This window comes from Ursus arctos, unplaced genomic scaffold (genome assembly GCF_023065955.2).
Source record: "Ursus arctos isolate Adak ecotype North America unplaced genomic scaffold, UrsArc2.0 scaffold_27, whole genome shotgun sequence".
Lineage (NCBI taxonomy): Eukaryota > Metazoa > Chordata > Mammalia > Carnivora > Ursidae > Ursus > Ursus arctos.
In genome coordinates this window covers 15,376,661-15,397,894 of record NW_026622952.1, presented here as the reverse complement: position 1 = coordinate 15,397,894, position 21,234 = coordinate 15,376,661, and the positions used below count along the sequence as shown (strand labels likewise).

The following is a 21,234-nucleotide window of genomic DNA, read 5'->3' as shown; positions in this document are numbered from 1 at the left end:
ACTTTTAAAATACCTTCGATATTTTTCTTTTGTTTCTACCTTAATAAATGAAAACAAAAACAAAATTGGCGAGCGGGTATATCTATGCAAATTTCTCGCCCAAACTCCACCTTTTTGGGGAACCTGGATCTATGTTACTTTACGATAAGCAGGTCGTGAAATGACGAAGTGTTGCCTGAGTATTGGCGGAAGCTAGCCTTGTGCTTTGCGGCAGCGAGGGGAGCTAGGTCCGGATCCTGATATGTACAGCCGTGCTGGAAGGTCTGGAGGGACCCGTGGAGGTGTTTGTGTCATGCCTTAGGTGTTTTTTTTTTCCTTCCTTAAACTATTTAGGGTTTTTGTTTGTTTGTTTTGTTTTTAATCTTCAGAAAGGCAAGAATAATCTATCTACTGTTGGGAGTCTGAGATTCTGTTACTCCCAGAGAGGCTTCTTTCCCTTTCCTGCATCTTTTCCTTTACGCAGACTTTACTCTTTTGCGGGTTAGACTCTCGCCCCCCACCCCCACCCCCCTACGTCTTGCCTTTTTATTTGGTTTTAGTTGTGTTCTTTAGGAGAATTCCAGCCTCTGGGGGGATTTTTTTTTTTTTTCTCTAGCAGATCCCCACCAGCCTCCCATCTTGGCTCTCTGGAGGAGACCAGCTTATCATTGCCGGGATGGAGCAGGACAGCTCTCGGGAATCCCCATCGCAGGAAGGTTCTTCCTTGCCGGGAGAGCCGCCTTCCTCTGCCCTCGGACAGTCCTTCTCCCAGGTTTTGCACCGGCTTACCAGCCAGGAGTCCCGACGGGGCAAGACCAGAAGTGCAGCACTTCAGGACCTCGGTGCTCTAATAGAAGCCACAGAATGTGATCAGTTATTTGAGGGGAGCGGCACATCGCTCCGCGGAATGCCCGAGATGCTGGGGCAGGTGGCAAAAGCCCTGGAGAAGTATGCAGCCCCACCCAAAGAGCAGGAAGGTAGAGGTCATGCTAACGCTGAAGTGGCCGAGAAAGCGGCAGCGGTTGGGTTACTATTTCTTAAACTATTGGGGAAAGTTGAGGCGGCCAAGAATTCCTTGCTTTGCCCTACATGGAAGATAGGCCTGCGTCACTTGGCAGGACCCATCTATATTTTCGCGGTCACGCACAGCTTGGAGCAGCCATGGACCAGCCCAAGAGCCCACGAAGTTGCTGGAGAGGTGCTCTCCTTACTCCTTCGAGTTACTCAGTGTGGTTCTGTGGCAGGATTTCTGCACGGAGAAAATGAAGATGAGAAAGGGAGATTTACGGTAATAATGGAGCTTCTCAAACCCGACTTGAATAAGTGAGTATTCTTGTCAGAAGGGCCACTAATTAGAGCTTCAGCCTAACATTTTAGAATGTTAGAACTCAAAGAAACCTGAGTTTCTCTGATGGTAAGATAAAGGTGTTGTAATAATAGCAGATGTCTTAAGGCCCAGGAAGGTTGCGATTTGCTATAAATGACATTATTAGTTATTGGCAAATTCGGCATTAGAGCCCAGGTCTTCAGATTCCCATTTCCTAGTGCTTTTTCCAGCCCTGACAACTGCCCTGGACATTGGAAGTTCTTTCTCATTTATTTATACTCAAATTTCTTAAGGTAGGTGAGGGTGGGGATTTGGAGAGGATTTAAACTTATGGTTTGAATTTAAACTTAGGGATCTTTAAATTCATCACTAGTTATTAGATAAGGATGGTTATTAGATATGGAAGTGAGGTTTGGGATGAAAAAAGCCCTTTAGATTGCTATTAGCTGAAGTATTTTCTGTGAGTTCCACTTGCGACTTTGTATGTTACTATTAGTAATACAAGAGTGATGACAGAAAAATGTGTACATAACTGTCAATTTGCCAGGAGCTTGGAGTTTTGAGGTAGTCTGGTACTTCTTTTTATTGGTGCTGAGTAGGACCAGGTCAGAGAGCCTTTCTGAACCTCTTTCATTTTTTTGTGATATAAAAATAATTTTATCTATTACACAGTTATTTTGAAGGTTGAGTGAAGTGTGTAAGCCCACTTTATAAGCTGTAAATTGCTTTTGTTCAAATATTGATTCACTTGCTCCCTTGTAATACTTATAATAATACTGAAGACATTTCCTTTACTCCCCTCTCCCTCCTTAGCGGATCGTCCCTGTAACCACCCACACCTCACCACAGATTCTTTACAAGCTACTGTTGTAAATGACTCCTCATTGGATAAGCTTTAGACCCAGAGCCCTGGCTGATTGATTGTTAAATGTATTTAGTGTCAGGTTTTTGGTTTTTTTTTGTCTTTTAGCGCAAGTTCTGTAAGTTATTTTGATCTAAATCTTAATGTGTAACTATCAAGAGTTATGTGTGATGTATTCTTTTCAGGGACAAGAAAATGCTCTGTTTAGCTTGAAGAGGTTGATTTTCTTTGCTCATTAATACCACGTCACTTTACTTAATGTGGTTTCACGTTTCCATGTAGGGAGTCCTGGAAGAAAAACCCTGCCACCAAGCATGTTTTCTCATGGACTCTGCAACAGGTCACCCGACCCTGGCTGAACCAACATCTGGAAAGGATCCTTCCCCCATCACTGCTCATCTCGGATGACTATCAGACCGAGAACAAAATACTGGGTGTACACTGTGTCCATCACATTGTGCTGAATGTGGTAAGCAGCCTCTTTACTCTGTCATCTTGGATGGGACAGACCGAGTCATCATGGTACCATTTTATTGTTGTCTTTTTTTATGTCTTTTATTAACTTCCTATTACTATTGTTATGTGACTAAGTTCACTTACTGATATTTTTTCTTTATATTTTCCTTTTGCCAACGTAGATTGTATCTCATGGGTAACATGTGTAAGACACCTGGGCCATTATCCTGCATGTCAAACTGAATAACCAGACCTTGAGTAATTAACAATTAACTTTCAAGGAGCAAAAAAATCAGAAACTGAAAGAGGTTATACCCAAATGTGCAAGCTATTATTATATTACTCAAGGGAACTTTTTTTTTTTAAACTGTGTATTATGGAGCTTTTAAAATATACACTGTAGAGAGTGGTATAATGAATCCTATGGCATGATAGATTCTGTGTAGCCATACTTCAGTTTCAAAAATTATCAACACTGGGTGCCTGGGTGGCTCAGTTTGTTAAGCATCTGCCTTGGGCTCAGGTTGTGATCTCAGGATCCTAGGATCTAGTCCCACAGGGGGCTCCCTGCTCAGCGGGGAGTCCGCTTCTTCCTCTGCCCCTCCCCCCTGCTTGTGTGCCCACGCTCGGGTGCTCTTTCTCTCTCTCACAAAAATAAATAAAATCTTTAAAAAAAATTATCAACCTTTTGGCAACCTTGGGAAAGTTTTAATTGGGTAATTTGTCTGCTTGCAGCCAGCTGCTGATTTGCTCCAGTATAACAGAGCGCAGGTCCTCTACCATGCCCTTTTCAACCACCTGTACACACCAGAGTACAACCTCATTCAGGTAATGGTAAGATTTGTTTATAACTGTGAATCTCAGTTCTCACATTTGAGTGGAAGGTGGTATTATGTGAATAAGGATAGTTGAGACACATTTTCCTCTTTTGGAAAGTGAGGATGATGACTAAGTCATAGCCACCTTGAAAATAAAGAGGTAGCAAATGACTAGTGAAAATGTCTCAGTACTAAGCAGGCATCCACATTTCTGAGTCTCCTTGGAGGAGCCAGTGCTTTGTCTTCATCGGGGTCAATTATATATCACTTGAGGGTGGCTTTGTCTGAAAAGTTCTATTTTTATTAACTTGTGTCCTTCTCTGCCTCTTTGTATCAACACACACTTGAAACTCTTTGTATGTTGGATATTACATTGTCATTCTTCCTTCCAGAAGACAGTGAATACCTACTGTGTGTGACTAACCATTGTAGGTTCCAAGAGTGAATGGATCAGACAGGGCTTCTGGCTTTAAGAAGCCCTTTGGAAAGACATGTAAATGAATGAGTATTTATACATGTCTATAGTACAGTGTGATGAATCTATTAAGAAGAGGTTTGTAGAGAGTGCAGTGGGTGTCCAGCAAAGGGCGGCTAACCAGGCTTGGTGGTCTTGGGATGGTTTTAGGAGGATTTGGTGATATTTGGTGATATTTGGTGAAGGAGGTGATATTTGAAGGATGAACAGAAGTTTCTTGGGGGGGGAAGAACATTCTGAAGACAAAAGAAACAAGTTATATAAAATCAGAGGTAGAAATAACCTCTTCTTTTATGCTTGTCCTTCCTTACCCTCTCTCCTCTGCCACCTTTTGTTTTAAATATTAATTTAAGTATTAAATTGAAAATTCAGGCACCGACAGCCAAAAAGTTTAGGGCTCTTTAGATGACGGTTTAAAAACAAAACTAAGAAAAGAACCCAAAAATCCCAAGAGAGCTAGAAGGGCGTGCCTAGACACTGAAACTTCACATAGGGTGGTCAAACTGGACACAAATGAGGACCATCATAGATTCTTTGTAGGAGCAGTTTTATTGTGAGTACGTGTAACTATCAATTAAACTTAGAAGTCTAGTGGCAATAGACTCAGATTCCTAAAATTTCAGTTAAAGTCCCAGCTGTGCCCAAAAAGTCCCATTTCACAGCTTAGCAAAGAGCAGTCTGGAAGAGAAGGTGTTAACTTGTTTGGAGATCATGTAAAACAAGCTTGAAAATATAAAGAAATATACACTTAATGTATTACTGGTATCTTTCAGAATTCTAGGACACGGACCCCAAGGATAGATGAATAAAGTTGCTAGGTCAGTCAGCGAATGTGAATGCAAATGGACGAACAGTTCTTTTCTGTTACTTCCTCCTAGGCTGTGCTCCTGTGTCTGCTGGATTTATTCCCTGTCCTGGAGAAAGGCCTGCACTGGAAGGGAGGTGCTGCTCGACCCACCACGCACTGTGATGAGGTCCTGCAGTTGATCCTGACGCACATGGAGCCAGAGCACCGCCTTCTCTTACGCAGGACCTACGCGAGAAACCTCCCTGCGTTTGTGAAGAGGCGAGTGCCTGGGCTGCTGGTCCGGCCTCCTCTTCAAGCTCGTCTCCTTGGTGCCACATTTTCTCTTTCTTTTTTAGGTTGGGGATCCTAACTGTCCGGCACTTAAAGAGGCTGGAGCGAGTCATCGTTGGTTATCTGGAGGTTTATGATGGACCAGAGGAGGAGGCTAGACTGAAGATACTGGAAACTCTAAAACTTCTCATGCAGTATGCATGGCCCAGGTAAAACAGCCAAGCAGGCAGGTGTGCCAAGAGGGGCAGAACTCAGCCAATTTTCTCTTCAGAACTTGCCGAAGTGTACTTCCAATACAGAGTCTTTTTTTTTTTTTTAAGATTTATTTATTTCACAGAGAGAGAGACAGCCAGCGAGAGAGGGAACACAAACGGAGAGTGGGAGAGGAAGAAGCAGGCTCCCAGCAGAGAAGGGAGCCCGATGCGGGGCTCGATCCCAAAACCCTGGGATCACGCCCTGAGCTGAAGGCAGACGCTTAGTGACTGAGCCACCCAGGCGCCCCTCCAATACAGAGTCTTAAGCACATGCCTTATATTTGAATATCTTCCATTTTTACATTTCTATTGGATTTTGAACTGAGGAAGTCGCATTGAAAAGATAAAATACACCCATTGTTATTGCAGGTGTACCTCTCTCTAGATTTATAATGCATATTAGAATTTCAAAGGCCCTTTAGAAGTGCTACAATAGACATGCTTAACTTTGTTCACCCCAAGGTTTTTAAAATCTAATTGAGAGCGGAGAACTTCATGGCACATTACTGAACACCTGAGAGCAGTGACCAGGCGAATACTAATTGAGGATATGATTGCTTAGAAAGCATTACAACTCTGGCTGGAAGTTAGTGTCAGGAACAGTAAACTGGAAAGTAAATACTTTCTTGCACGGACAACAAAGTTTAATTCACCGAGTCCGTTGCTCCAACAATGTCTGTATCTGTTCTGAACCATAATACTCTAATTTCAATGGAAGATTCCCAAAGTCTTTACCCTTAGTTACATCTGTAACTGGACTGCCTTTGTTGACTTCTGGTCTTTCTCTCCTACTGAACTGTAAGCCTGCCCTAGGATCCTGAGTATAGGAAAGTTTATGCAGTACCTGGTTATTAAATACACAAGTACTAGAAGAATGAATGGACTAGAACAGACTGAATGGATGGATGAATGAAATTGAATCCAGTTAGTGTTGCCAGGCCTCTGAAGAGCAGACTAGGTTCTAAGTAGAGATTGGCAGGTGTAAGCAGGAAGGTTAGAAAATGAATGTCCTGTATGGAAGGAGCGGGGCTGGGGAGTGGGAAACAGTGGGTTTTATGTTGATGACAATTAAGAGAGCTGAGCAGCAAACAATATAGGAAACCGCTTAATATTTATTAAATCAAGGGATGCAAACTTATTCTTCCAGTCACATTTCTGTCCAGAGATATGGTTTAGTATGCATGTTTTCCCACTACAAATTACTTTTCAGCTCCAATTAAGGCTTTTACAAGGTTTATTATTAAAAAAAAGTACATACGATTTACCATTTAAAAGTAGACTCTGACATTAAACACCTTCACAGTTCGTACAACCATCACCATTATGCTTTTCCAGAACTGTTTTTTATCAAGATAACAACTTTCAGAAAGGGTAGTAAGTTGAAGTAAAGGCTGGGCTTAACTGATGTAAGCCAGGATCTGGAACTAAGTGACAGATAATTCTGTTTGACAGAGAGTTCCCAGAAACCAAGCTTATTCCTCTCACTTTAACTTCTAGGCCCAAGACTGCATAAAAGTTCAAGTACTGTGGACCATTTCCTTTTCTCTGGCCCAGAGTCTAAGCTCCTACTAAGGGGAGATCCTAGTTCTCCCTTTTCAAGAGGGATTATTTCCTTACAGTAGAACCAAACTTCTGGAAGGGAACAAGGTATTCTTAGGCCAGAGCGTGTAAATGGGTACACACTACGCTGCAGAGGAAAAGGGGGGCTCGAAGTCAAGAAATCTGATGTCTCGTCTCTAATTCTGCTTCTAGTTCCACGGTCTTTAGGTCATTTCACTTCAGTTCCTTCATTTAGGAAATGAGGGCTTTACCACTTAGATGGCCTTCGAAATCTCAGCTTTAATATCCTGATTTACAGTATGAACATAACTTTTTCTTCTTGATTCCAGAGTTTCCTGTAGACTTGTGGTGTTGCTGAAGGCTCTTCTGAAATTGATATGCGATGTAGCAAGGGATCCAAACCTTACACCTGAGCCTGTTAAGAACACCTTATTAGAGGAAGCCACAGATTGCCTCATTCTCCTGGACCACTGTTCTCAAGGACAGGTGAAGGTAAGAGAGTCTGCAACCTGGTCCTTAAGTAGTTCCTATGACTGATGATAATTTGCTGTTCACATGCCTGACCAAGTCTGTAAATGAACATGGAGGGTTCAGGTCCCCAACTTGGAGACCACTAGCCTTCAATAGAGGTTGATTAACATCTTATTTTTCCTTTAAAGCTATTCAGAACCATTTAGACCAAAAGGCAGGAGGATTAGGAGAGTTCTCCGGGGTGAGGACAGAAAATGCACAGAAGATTAAGAGTTTATAAAACATAAGTTTTATTTTAGTCATCTGAACTTTTTTTTTTTTTTAAATGATGAAGTAATGAGCTATAAGCCACCGAGGAGTAATAATATAAGTAAAATGATTCAGATCCCAGAAATGTTTCCAGTTTTTCCGGGGCAACTGTATTTTTCCATATTCGTATTTATCCACATGGGAATTCTTCCTTTAGCTTCATATTCCACCAAAGTTAACTTCTCAAAGCCAAAGCATATAAGAGCTATGTGTGTGTATTTATATATATTTAATAAACTATTGCCTCAGTTCTTTCCCCATTTAGAAATCTTCAATTTAAAGTTATAAAGCAGCTTGAAAAGAAATTCATATCTTAAAAATATTTAGAGATAGTATAGTTTGTTCTTTTATCAGTTTATTCAAATGACTTTGTGTTGGCTCTTTCATCTCAGGCAGTTTTCGAGCCCTGGATCCAATCTGATTTGCATTGGCTCATATTAACCTGCTTCTTCCTGAGCCAGCAGGACACTTCTGTGCACGCCAACACTGTTTTTAACGTTACACCTGTTCCACGAACTGTGCTCTAGTCTTGTCTGTTCTTTCTTTCTTTTGAGTATGGTACCAAGAAAGAAGAACCAAGGTAAAAGGAAAAGAGATACCAATTAAAAAGAAAAATCAAAGCCTGTTTGGTTTCATGTTTCAGGGTCTCCTGGTCAAAACTCTCCAAAGCTGTGAAGACAGCAAGGTGGTGAACTGTATCAGGAAAGTGCAGCAGGTGTCTGAAGGCGCATCCTACGACGGAACTTAAATTTGTCTTACTTTCCTAAAGCAGGAAGGCTTTTCTTCTTGTTCCGATTGTGTAAATGGAATTATTTAAGAAAAAAGGTATTTTCATACTAAACATTATAATGTAGACCTTCTTTTTCCTTCTTTTGTTCCCAAAGAAGTAGGGAAAAGAGAACAAGAAAAAAAATGAAGTCTGGACATTTCCAAATTAAGTTGGGGGTGGGGGGAGAGGACGCCAAGGAAACGGGTGGATAACATTTAAAATTTAGAAATATTTACACCCACAAATTCATCTGTTAAGCTTCTTAGGCTCAAGCTGTTACTTCAAAGCATATGCCAACGCTATAAAAATACTCTGTTCACAACTTAAGGCTTCCTCTGCTCCCTCCCAGATTTCTTGCCCCACAGAAGTAGCATAAATATTAAAAACACAAATATTGTGTTAAATACCATATGAAAGAGCAAAAACTGGAGGTGTGCACATGTTTATGGTGAAAGAAAGGAGGATGTTGGAAATGTTCAGTCCTGTTTACAAATGTCTGAAGAAAAGTCACGTAGTTTTGGCCTTGGCCACAGGCTCTGTCTCCTGCTCATACTCTATCTCCACGTAGGCTCGTTTTCTCCGCAAGGGTCCTTTCAAGGGTGTTTTGCCTTTATGTCTGGCATCAAGGGCCTTTTCTTCTTCCTCGCTGGAGGATTTATCGTCTTGGTCTTCATCACTGCTGGCATCCAGTTTATCCATATCCTGATATGGGGAGGGAAAGAAAAGAGAAAATGCTAGATTCAAACCCCAAACTCCTTTCATTGTACTCCAGTTTAGAACCAGAGAATTTATTTGCCTGTTCCAGAAACCTTCTTTTCCCCGAGGGCCAAAGGACATCTGTTTTTGCCCAAAATCTCACCTCAAAATCACTTATGTCACTCTCATCCACCTCCTCGTCTTCCACAAACTCTCTCTTTCCCACACCCTAAAATAAAACGTAACTGTTATGTTCAAAACACAGAACGAACATTCAGCTTACACATCCAGTTTTATTCTTTGATAAGTCAGTGCGTAACGAACAAACAGATTCATAGTCTACTTACTAGGCTCAACCCAAACCGACTTACTTCCAAGTTTAATACTTCTGATTTAAAAACATTTCAGGGATATCAATTCTCATGCCTAATATAAATCATTACAGGTAAAACATCCTCATTTTAATTTGTTAAAAAAATTAGTATATAGGTAGGGCTTTAGAAACAATTCTGTACATTTCATTAAACCTATGAATTTCAAATATCAAAAAAAGGTTACTACTAGGAAAAGTACACCTGTGTGCCTATGTGAGTGTACCATGTGATTTAGCAACTACTTGCTAAATCTGGCCTTTTCCTAAAAATACAATCATTCAAGTACCTCCTCTATATCAGTAGTGAAATTAAATCCTGTATAATTTCAGTAGGTTCCTTAATGGTATAATCTGTCAGCTGATGAGGATTCATTTGTCCCCTTGCAGGAAAAATTTTAGAATGCCGATAAGTAAAACTGTCAATGTGTAGCTTGTTGGCTGAACTAAAATTAACCCCATGATAGAAAAAAATGACCAAAGAATTATTTTTGGTTCAGGGAATGAAAATAATATTCTGTCTCTCAAGTACACATGAAGAGCTCTAGTTCTACAGATTACTGCTTGATGAAGCAAAAACAAACAAGGCTTACTTCTTCATCTTCGTCATCTTTTTCCTCAGAATCTGAAGAGTCACTCTCTGCCTCCTGCTGTTCCAGGGCCTTGTCGAAGGCATGAATGGGGAAGTTGTAGATGTCGCCATACTGAGGAAACAGAACACACATCGGCTGTAATGGCATCTCAATCTTACACTTGAAGTCCACTGTCCAATAAGCATATTCCTCAGTGATTAAACGAGAATATTTAATTTGATAAGTAGTATTTCTGTATTAATTTTAAGCCTAGAACGGACAATGTCTTTAAAAGCACATTTTAAATAACCAGTGGTTAAAATCAAACAGGTAACTTCCCTGAAGAATAGAAGCATATCACTTAAAACTTAGAAGTTTATAAAACACATGGGTTGGAACAAATGTAAATTTACTGACAAAGGAAATAATAAGGAAAAGTAAGTTTTATAAATTTTTGTCTTATAAATGACACTAATTTTTAAAAAGAATTAAAAACTCATTTTAAAGAACCTTAGAAGACTAAGGTAATATGCAGGAGGATCAAACTGCATGCCTTTTTTACGGAGATCTGGAATTGTTGCCTTGGGTACAGGACTGGCAATACGGTGCAAAGGCAAAGGTCTCTTACACTGAATAGAGTGTCAGGGGGACCGGAGCACTGTATGTGTTTCTGTCAGTGAACTAAAATGGGAAAGCCAAGGCTTACGTATTTGTTTTATTCCAGGAACAAAAATCAAAGTGAAGATCTTTCCAGCATCTTTGATGATAAAACACATTTCCCACTATTTCCTAGCATGATACTATTGGTCTAAAAAATAAAATTTATATCCCAAAGCTCCTAGCTTTCTCACCGTATCTTGTTTCAGTCTCTCCAGCAATTCCTTTTCAATAGCATTATCCAGCTGAGCAGCTATTAATGCCTTTTCCTGTAACAGACAAATTTGAGTAAACCCATTTACTCCATTAATACTCATTTTTCAGCCTCTAGAAGTGGAAGAACCCATCAAGTTTTTATTTAAAAAGAATCACTTTTTTCCCCTCCTGCTATCACTGGGATTTGTGCCTCTCCAGCCAGATATATTCCTGCCTTCAAACCTTGGGAACCTGTTATTTTTAAAAATTCCAATGGTTTTATACATAGCATTCTAAATTATATTCTAACGAGGCCTTTCATAGATACACAAAGCATGCAGATCTATATACATTTAAGTGTCTTAGAAAATGAGCAATCCTGAAACAGATTTTGTAAAAGCTGAGAGAGGGAAATAGAGACTTTTACTCATCCTTTTTCTAAAACCATGTTAGATTCCATGTGACAGAAAAATAGATTAAAAATCTCTTCCTCCAGTGATCTCACTGAAAATGATACATGGTATCAACCTGCACCAGTCACAACCAAAACATAAAAATCTAACTTCAGTCTATCTTTCCAGCCTAAGGCTGCATTAATTTAGTAGTAAAGATCAGAAAAGATTTTAAAGTCTCATATACTGAAGGTTTGTTAGAATGACAAACAGTGTGCAGGATAAATCACAGGGAGACTGGGGCACAAGATCAGTTAAAAGGCTATCGTAATGTTCTGCACTGTTCTCTAAAGTGGGTGCTCACACCTCAAAGGCGATCCACTGAGATGCAGGCAGAAAACAGTCAAAATTGCGGTGTATTTTTTCCTTAAAAACTGAGCGTTATTATTATTTTTTTAATACATACTGACATTGGTGCCTTAACTCTGGCCATAAAGCAAATAGCTGTGTGTCAGATACAGTAAGGAAGATAGCCTAAGGGAAAACTACGGCAGAGTCTGAAAGTGGGGAGCTCACTACTTCATTCACATGATTACAGCATACAGCAGCTGATGTCTGCTTACGTGGATTTACAGATGATACTAAACAGTTTGCAATACGATAGCAGTAGTTCTAAAGATACGCTATTTAATTGTTTAGTACTTAAAAAGAGCTGCACAACTTAAAGAATTATGCATTTTTCACAAAAAGAAAAACGTTTCAAATTTTCCAAGATGACAAATGACTGTGTAATATGTAACAACAAAAGTTTTAAAAAATAAATACGCTTACTCCATTCTTTCAAGAGAAAAGCAGTATTTTAACAGTGAGTTGAAAATGTTTTTAAATAAACTTGTTCTGTGGGTGGAACATTTGAGAAAGAAAAGTGATTACATCTATAAGTGACACTGAAAACATACGCCTCCCATAAATGCAGCAAATCACACACTCGAACAATCTGGAAACGTAATTTTCCAGCCCATTTAAAAATCCACCAAATCGACAGTTTTCAGAGGGCTTCAGACTTATTTGGTTAAAAGCAGAACAACTTAGTTTCCTCTGAAAGGCTTGCAAGCACACCTGTTGAGCAATGCAGAACTGCTGACGAAGGATGAAAAATGCAGAGCCAGTACTTAGTGCAAACAACCAACGATGCACTCCCTGACGCGTCTCTGACGTACCTATCCGTTACAACAGCCAGTAAAAACAAACTTCTTAGCGAAGAACCAGACCTTCATTTCACCACATCAATAACAGGTATGTTACTTACGTACCTATTAGTGCAAGTACACATGTACAATAATATTTATCATAATATACCAGGGAGGATAGGTTCAAAAATTTCTTTGGTGAGGAGTCACAACGGTTTGGAGACCAATGCTATAATAGACAGGAAGTCCAAAACTCTTTATGAGTAATGGGAACAAAAGCACCAAATTATTAAAGTGATTTCTTGATAGGATATGACAAATGATCAGGGAAATGCCTCTTGGTAGAGGGGGAAGTATGAACAGCAAATACCTAGAATAACTGGACATTTCAACTTGTAAGGAAAAACTAATTGCTGGGTCTTGAAAAGCAGAAGAAAAGTCAATTTGAATGAGGTACCAGTGAGGTAGACCGGCAGACTGCTCTCTGTGACAAAGGTTGGCGTTTCCTGTCTAGATTTTCTATGGACAGCACGGTATTACCATCGCTATTAATTAATCTGGTAACAAAGCTGCCTAGTTTACTACAAAGAAACAGATAATCCAAATCAATTCCTTATAACCAATTTGAAAATCCAAAAAAAACTAAATTTAGTGGCCTAATTCGACCTGAACTGACATAAGGCTCCCTAAAAAGTTTTCTGAAATTCCATCTAGTGTGCACCTTCTTGTATTTCACTGCAGAGCTATTAGTGTATCTGATTAGAATGTTCAAACCCTGGAGACCCAAATAAACAAAAGTACTAATGAAAGAGGAGAAATAACCACCAATACCACAGAAATACAGTGGTAACAATATTATGAAAGCCTGTATACCAACATTTGGACAACCTAGTAAGAAACGGATAAATTTCTAGACACCTGTAACCCACCAAAACTAAAACAGGTAGAAAAGAAAATTTGAACAGACCAATTACCAGCAATGAAATTGAATCAATAATCAAAATGCTGCCCAAAAACAAAAATCCAAGACCAGATGTCTTCACAGGCCAATTCTACCAAACATTTAAAGAAGAATTATTACCCATTTGTCTCAAACTATTCCAAAAAACAAAAGGGGAAGGAAAACTTCCAAATTCATTCTATGAGGCCAGTATTACCTTGATACCAAAACCAGACAAAGACACTACAAAAAAAGAGAACTACAGGCCAAAAGATCTCACGAATACAGATGCAAAAATCCTCAACAAAATATTAGCAAATGAATCCAACAGTACAGTAAAAAAATCATATATCATGATCAAATGGGATTTATTTCCAGGATGCAAGGGTGATTCAATATTCGCAAAACAATCAATGTGATACATCACATCATTCAGAGAGAGGATAAAGACCACAGGATCATTTTGACAGATACGGAAAAAGCACTTCACAGAGCACAACATCCATTCTTGATAAAAACTCTCTGCAAAGTAGGTGTAGAGGGGACATATTTCAACATAATAAAGTCCTTATATGAAAAACCTACAGCCAAAATCATCCTCAATGGGGAAAAACTGAAAGCTTTTCCGCTAAGGTCAGGAACAAGACAGGGACGCCCACTCTCACCTTATTCAACATGGTACTGGAAGTCCTAGCCACAGCAGTTAGACAACACAAAGAAATAAAAGGCATCCAACTGGTAAGTAAGAAGTAAAACTCTCACTGTATGCAGATGACATACTATAAATAAAAAACCCTAAAGGCTCCACCAGAAAACTGCGAGAACTGATAAACCAATTCAGTAAAGTCGCAGGATACAAAACCAATGTACAGAAAACTGTTTCATTCCTATACACTAATAAGGAAGCAGCAGAAAGTGAAATTAACAGAACAATTCCATTTACAACTGCATCAAAAACGATAAAATATCTAAGAATAAACTTAATCTAAGAGGTGAAAGACTGTATTCTGTAAACTACAAAACAGTGATGAAAGAAATTCAAAAGGATGAAAAGAAATGGAAAGACATTCCACTCCATGCTCGTGGGACGGAAGAGCAAATACTGTGAAAATGTCTACAGTACCCAAAGCAATCTACACATTAAATGCAATCTCTATCAAAATACCAACAGCATTTTTCACAGAACCAGAACAAACAATCCTAAAATTTGTACAGAACCACAAAAGACCTTGAATAGGCAAAACAATCTTGAAAAAGAAAAACAAAACTGGATGTATCCCAATTCCAGATTTCAAGTTATATTACAAAGCAGCAGTAATTAAAACACTATGGTACTGGCATAAAAAGAGACACATAAATCAATGGACTAGAACAGAAAACCCAGAAATAAACTCACAATTACACGGTCAATTAATCTTTGACAAAGGCATAATGAATATACATACAACGGGAAAAAGTCTCTTTAACAAATAGTGTTAAGAAAATGGACAGCCACAGGCAAAAGAATCAAGCTGGACCACCTTCTTTCACCATACACAAAAATAAACTTAAGATGGATTAAAGACCTAAATATGAGACCCAAAACCATAAAAATCCTTGAAGAGAGCACAGGCAGTAACCTCTCTGACCTCGGCCATAGCAACATTTTTCTAAATATGTCTCCTGAGACAAGAGAAATGAAAGCAAAAATAAACTATTGAGACTATATCCAAAGAAAGTTTCTGCACAGCAAAGGAAACTAAAAAGCAACCTACTGAATGGGAGAAAGTATTTGCAAATGATATATCTGACAAAGGGTTAATATCGAAAACATAAAACAAATAATCCAATTAAAAAATGGGCAGAAGACATGAACAGACATTTCTCCAAAGACATCCCGATGGCCAACAGACACATGAAAAGATGCTCAACATCACTCATCAGGGAAATGCAAATCAAACTACAATGAGGTATCTCCTCACACTGTCAGAATGGCTAAAATCAAAAAACACAAGAAACAGTAAATGCTGGTGAGGATGTGGAGCAAAAGAAACCCTCTTGCACTATTGGTGGGAACGCAAACTGGTGCAGCCACTGCCCAACAGCATGGAGATTCCTCAGAAAGCTAAAAACAGAACTACCCTACAAGCCAGGCATCGCACCACTGGCTATTTACCCAAAAAATACCAAAACACTACTTCAAAGGGATGCATGTACCCCTCTGTTCACTGCAGCATGATTTACAATAGCCGAAGCATGGAAACAGCCCAAATGTCCACTGATTGATGAATGGATACAGAAGCGTATATATATGTACAATGGAATATTACTCAGCCATAAAAAAATGACATCGTGCCATTTGCAATGACTTGGATAGAGCCAGAGAGTATAATGCTAAGTGAAATAAGTCAGAGAAAGACAAATACCATAGGATTTCACTATGTGAAATTTAAGAAACAAAACAAGAAAAGAAAAAAAAATCATAAAGACAAACCAGGAAACAGACTATTAACTAAAGAAATTGATGACTACCAGAGGGGAGGTGGGTGGGAAGATGGGGGAAGTAGGGGATGGGAATTAAAGAGGTTTACCATGGGGGAGAGGGGAGAAAAAAAGAAAAAAGAATGCTCAAGCCCTGCAGAGAATAGTAAGAAAGGCAACATACCAAGGTCGGATTTCTGAAACATTTAACCTCAAGAATTTCAGACAAGGTATTCCTTCTGTTCTCCATTATATAGATCCCCAAGAACCCTTATTTTAACCTGCCCTGAAAGTCATAATCTTAAAATATGAATATCCAATATCTTACCCAATACATTAGTGAACCCAAGGCCTGAACAGTTCGTAGACGATAGTGACTGAATCTTTCTCATGATCCCTACCTACACACCCCTACCCTCAATGAAAATACAGAAGCTATGAATACCAAAATGGTAGGTTACCTCTCTTCTTTTTTCCCTCCGTTCCACCTTCTTACTCAAGGGAACAAGTTTCCTCCTACAGAAAATAAAACACATTATCAGAAAACCAAAGTGCACATTCTGTGTGTTCCTTTAAAAAAAAATGAGAATGGGGTGGCTCAGTCAGTTAAGCGTCTGCCTTTGGCTGACCCCAGGATCGATCCCAGGATCGAGTCCCACATGGGGTTCCTTGCTCAGCAGGGAGCCTGCTTCTCCCTCTGCCTGCCACTCCCCCTGCTTGTGCACCTGTGCTCTCTCACTGACAAATACTAAAATCTTTTAAAAAAATGAGAAGAAAAAAGGATTGGAGTTGATTTTGTACCGCTCAGCTCAATACAGCCAAGATTATATATACTTAACAATTTTCTAGGTGTTTAATGCTATAAAGTCAGACGTTTTCACATTTATTTTAATGTGTATTTTACTTTTTGTTTTCTTTAGGCATTCTGAGACTTCTGAGGGCATTCACTAGGCCAAGATTAATGCTTCAGTTAACAAAGAAAAAGAGTTTTCTGTAGAAGACTGCCATCTTCAGCTTTCTCTGAAGGTCACAGTGAAAAAGTATTAGGATCTACCACTCCTTAGGAAGATAATCAATTAACTGAATTTCACATCACTTTTAAAAATTAGTTTTCAGTGAATTCAGAGTAAAGTTCTTACATTCTTATCTATTCAAAATTTTTAGGTCATTGTCAATTCCTTAATTTTATGATTCTGTCAGGGAGTTATAAAGAAAATTTTCTGAAGCTGCTTTTCAGACAGGGAGGGGATCATTAAGTTTTACTATACTGCTTTTTAAATCCTGCAACATCAAAGGGCACAATTTCAACTGAAGGGAAACTTCTTTTTTTTTTTTTTTTTTAAAGATTTTATTTATTTATTACAGCCAGCGAGAGAGGGAACACAAGCAAGGGAGTGGGAGAGGAAGAAGCAGGCTCATAGCGGAGGAGCCTGATGTGGCGCTCGATCCTATAACGCCGGGATCACGCCCTGAGCCGAAGGCAGACGCTTAACCGCTGTGCCACCCAGGTGCCCCAGGGAAACTTTCTTCTTGTCAGCATGTCATAAAAGGTTGTCCAAAATTGATTTAATAAGAAGCATTACTAGAGATTTCACAATCACTCATCTTCCTAATATGACCCATGAAAAGATAGACTTAAAAAATAAATATAATAAATGAATGACCTAAATACTTACTGTCGCTTTAGTGTAAGTTTTCTAATTCGAATTAGGTACTGGGTGATCTTGGTGAACCTCTGCTTACACTTGTGTCGAATGAAACGGGGCCAGTAAATTAGATTTTCATCTATTTGCTCCAGTGCTTTCTCATAGTTTTTATGAAGCCGGACCTATCAAACAGAAAAAGAAAGCTTAAAGAGTAAGGATAAATTATTAGGTCTTCACTGCTATGATACTCATGGGGCCTAATGAGGTTGGCTTCAGAAATTTAATCCAGAGGTGCCTGAGTGTTCAGTTGGTGAAGCCTCTGACTTTTGATTTTGGCTCAGGCCATGATCTCAGGGTCCTCGGATCAAGCCCTATGTTGGCTCTATGCTCAACAGGGAGTCTGCTTCTCCCTCTGCCTACCCCCCACTTCCCCGCTTGTACTCTCTCTCTCTCAAAAACAAATAAATCTGAATTAAAAGTTTAATCCAGCTATGGTCAAGGAAGACAGAAAAGCACATGGCATTTTTGCTCTTGATTAATGATCATTGTAATTTTATGTCCTAAGTCTTACCCGTTCCCAGAGACGCCTAGGAAAAGCTGCTCGCTCTATAACCTTCATATACAAGTAGCACTGTCCTGCAGGATAAAGTAAATGCCATTAATATTATTTACAGAGAGACTACAGAACATCCTTCTAAAAGCTGCTGACTAGTTCTCATGGAAGTTAAAACTAAGGAGTTACCTTTCTCTTCTTTGATAGTGGCATACTGACTGTTTGCCAGGGGACAAGACGACCGATTACACAGTCCAGTCAGGCTATATTCATTTCTGCAAAAACTCTGAGTCTTAGTTCTAGAATGGGAGGAAAAGAGCAAAAATTATAAGATGGGTGACCAAGAGGGCAACTGAAGGAATCTTTGCTCAAGCTGAAAATCTAGACTCACCTTATTTTAAAGGAACAAAACTGCTTGTTTCCTAGTGTATCCCAGATAACCTACAAGACAAAGAAAAAACCTATTTCAATTGCTCTGACCCAACAGATGGGAGTATTAACTCAAGAAAACAATGCCCTAGGGCAGTGCCCCTATTTACTGAGGAAGTCTCAAAGAAGTCTTTTGAGGAATGAGAGGAGGAAGAAATGCTTTGTAAAACAGTCTGATTTGTTTTCTTTTTACACAGATTCTTGTAGAAAAAGTATATACAAACTGGCAATAACCATCACCCTATGACCCACAGATAAAATTTCATTGGAATTTTGTAAATATTTCTGAATTTTTTCTGTACCTGTACATTCCAACGAGTACGCCTATATTTTTAACAGAAATGAGAAGTATATATATTTTGTAACATTCCTTTTTTACTTAATATGTTCATTATCCATTGTAAAAGGCTGCACAGTACTAGACTGTTGGATATATGTACTGTAATTTGATCTCATCTGGCAAAGAAAATCATCTACTGCTTTCTTCTACTAACATACTCTTTATTCTTTCAACATTGATTGTATGTTTAATTTATATAAGGCACTGATATCTCTAACTCCTGACAAGCAGGAGGTACTCAAGTATTTGCTGAATCAAGGAAGGTATAGTTCCCCCTATCTGCTTGGGGGGAAGAAATGTAAACAAAACATCACAAAGTATCAGTCTAAGTGCCACAAAAGAAGTTTATAAGAGCCTTTGAGTGAGCTGCCCTGAGGAACTGGGAAAGGCTTTAAAGAAGTTAAAGCCTAAAAAATAAGTGTAAAGGGGCGCCTGGGTGGCACAGCGGTTAAGCGTCTGCCTTCGGCTCAGGGCGTGATCCCGGCGTTACGGGATCGAGCCCCACATCGGGCTCTTCCGCTATGAGCCTGCTTCTTCCTCTCCCCCTCCCCCTGCTTGTGTTCCCTCTCTCGCTGGCTGTCTCTCTCTGTCTAATAAATAAATAAAATCTTTAAAAAAAAATAAGTGTAAACAAATAGAACAACATTTTTGGAATTTTATAGACTGTGTGTTTGGTGGGGGACGACAGGAAAAGGTGAGAGGAAATCAAACTGGGAAAGTAGGAGCTCATTATAGCCTGTAGCTTTAAATATCATCTGTAAGTTGATGACTCCCAAATTGTCATCTCCTGGTCAAACTTCTCTCCTGAGCCTAAGTATATATACACCCAACTGTCAACCTGACATCTCCGCTTGGATGTCTGAAAGGCATCACACACATTAACAACCAAATGAAGCTCTCTATTTCACATCTCTCAAAATACTGTTTTCCTTCCCCATCTCCACAAATATAACCCCCACTGAACTATTTGTCCAAATCAAAAAATCCTTTGATTTCTCCCTTTCCCTCTTCACTGAATACCGATAATACAGATCTCAAATCATCCACTTCTTTTCCTCTCCACCATTACTACCTTGGTTGAAACTACTTTGAGCATACTCTAGTCTCCTTGCTTTCATTCTTTCTCTCCTTCAAAAGCCTCTCACATAACTACACAACTTTTCACAAAATAAGTCAGAGGTCATTTCCCATTAGAAGCCCTAAAAATACTTCCTACAAGACTCTACATGATCTTGCCCTGCAAGCATATCCAACTTCATTACCTCTCTCTCTTCCCTCGATTCCTACAGCACAGGTCACACTGGTATTCTTTACTATATTCCTTCTCTCTTACCTCCAGATCTTTGCCTTTTACTGTTCCCATTGCCTGGATTTTTTGCTTTTCCCTCAGCCCATCAATGACGGCTCATTCGCATCTTTTACATCTCAGCTCAAATGTCTTCCATTTAGGAAAACCTTCCCAGATCACCTTTGTCTGAAGTAGTCTCTGTTAATTACTCTCTACTTCATCAACCTTGGTCTTTCTTTCACAGTATTACACAGTACAAGGGTATTCAATTTGTTCACGTGTTTACCATGTGTCTCCTCCACCAGAGTGCTCCAGGAAAGCAGAGGTCTTTTGTCTGCTTATTAAAAACTAAATCTTAAGTACCACAGTGCTTGGCACACCGTAAACACTTTTGTATTTCTCATACATGTAACTAAACAAATGAATCGAGGATGCTTCCAAAAAATTATAACATGGGCAGACAACAGAGCAAATGTAAAGAAAAATCTAACACGGAAAAAGCAAATTTAAAAGTAACATACACGTGGAAGAAAGGGATCCTTAAATTTCATGCCCAAACTTGGCCATACCATCCCCCCCTTACCCCCACCCGCGCCTCCTACGTCCAGTGACACCACAGGCAAAGTCCTTCATTGCTGGGTACCACGGACTAGATAAGCCAACCCTGTATATTGAAGTGACTGTGCTCCAGCCCCTTCACCCAGCTAAGGGAGCGGGATGGGGATCCCGGGTAAACACGTGAGGGCCGCACGCTCGGAATTCGGGGTTCTGGAAACCTCGGTTCTGGAGCAACACGAAGCTAATGGGCCAGCTGAGTATGTGGCTTCTGAGTCTCCTAAAGCAAGAGAACCCAGGTGGCAGAGAAACACGACACTCACATCATCTGACTGCATGGTGTCCGCGGTTCAGCTGCAAAGCCTTGCCAGATCTAGGGAGCAGCCATGCTTCTTCCGGAAAATCACTTCCGGAGAGCCTAATCTCACCTATCGCGAGAGTGTTGATTTCTCGGCTTTGCCTAGCGCCCCTTGGCGGCGTAACTCCGGCGTTAGGTCCGTCACCGCCCTCTCACACCGCTTGGGTCTTGTCCCAGGTCTCCCTCTGGGAACGCAAACCGGGTTAGCGGCGCCCTGACACCCCGCGCAGGAGTC

General features: G+C 39.8%; 2 protein-coding genes across 9 annotated transcripts; one reads left to right on the top strand and one right to left on the bottom strand.

Annotated features, from left to right (window-relative positions):
- The first annotated feature begins 165 nt into the window (after positions 1–165).
- Positions 166–10,237, top strand: TTI2 (TELO2 interacting protein 2). 8 transcript variants are annotated; one of them, XR_008955982.1, is made up of 9 exons: positions 166–261; positions 599–1,302; positions 2,451–2,637; positions 3,360–3,452; positions 4,796–4,983; positions 5,061–5,204; positions 7,139–7,301; positions 8,233–8,414; positions 10,047–10,237. XR_008955982.1 is itself a non-coding variant. In XM_057303428.1 (8 exons), the coding sequence occupies exons 2-8, from the start codon at positions 656–658 to the stop codon at positions 8,335–8,337; spliced, it is 1,527 nt and encodes a 508-aa protein (XP_057159411.1). In that variant the 5' UTR covers positions 196–261; positions 599–655; the 3' UTR covers positions 8,338–10,237. The 8 variants fall into 8 exon arrangements, 3 of the variants coding, with proteins under 3 accessions (XP_057159411.1, XP_057159412.1, XP_057159410.1); XR_008955981.1 differs by having other exon boundaries at positions 166–301; positions 596–1,302; XR_008955980.1 differs by having other exon boundaries at positions 201–261; positions 596–1,302.
- Positions 6,344–21,234, bottom strand: MAK16 (MAK16 homolog). The gene is made up of 10 exons (XM_026508402.4): positions 20,965–21,234; positions 18,421–18,470; positions 18,219–18,328; positions 18,048–18,112; positions 17,507–17,658; positions 16,292–16,346; positions 10,848–10,922; positions 10,018–10,128; positions 9,218–9,283; positions 6,344–9,060 (listed from the first exon to the last, which is right to left on the bottom strand). The coding sequence occupies exons 1-10, from the start codon at positions 20,977–20,979 to the stop codon at positions 8,866–8,868; spliced, it is 894 nt and encodes a 297-aa protein (XP_026364187.1). The 5' UTR covers positions 20,980–21,234; the 3' UTR covers positions 6,344–8,865.

Bases quoted from the DNA above. Each gene is read 5' to 3' on its own strand.
- TTI2 (XM_057303428.1), top strand. From the start codon at position 656: ATGGAGCAGGACAGCTCTCGGGAATCCCCATCGCAGGAAGGTTCTTCC. The intron at 2,638-3,359 runs GTAAGCAGCCTC...GTCTGCTTGCAG, and splicing joins ATCACATTGTGCTGAATGTG to CCAGCTGCTGATTTGCTCCA. The intron at 5,205-7,138 runs GTAAAACAGCCA...TCTTGATTCCAG, and splicing joins ATGCAGTATGCATGGCCCAG to AGTTTCCTGTAGACTTGTGG.
- MAK16 (XM_026508402.4), bottom strand. The intron at 16,347-17,506 runs GTAAGTATTTAG...TATTTTCTGTAG, and splicing joins AAACTTACACTAAAGCGACA to GAGGAAACTTGTTCCCTTGA. The intron at 9,061-9,217 runs GTGAGATTTTGG...TCCCCATATCAG, and splicing joins GTGACATAAGTGATTTTGAG to GATATGGATAAACTGGATGC.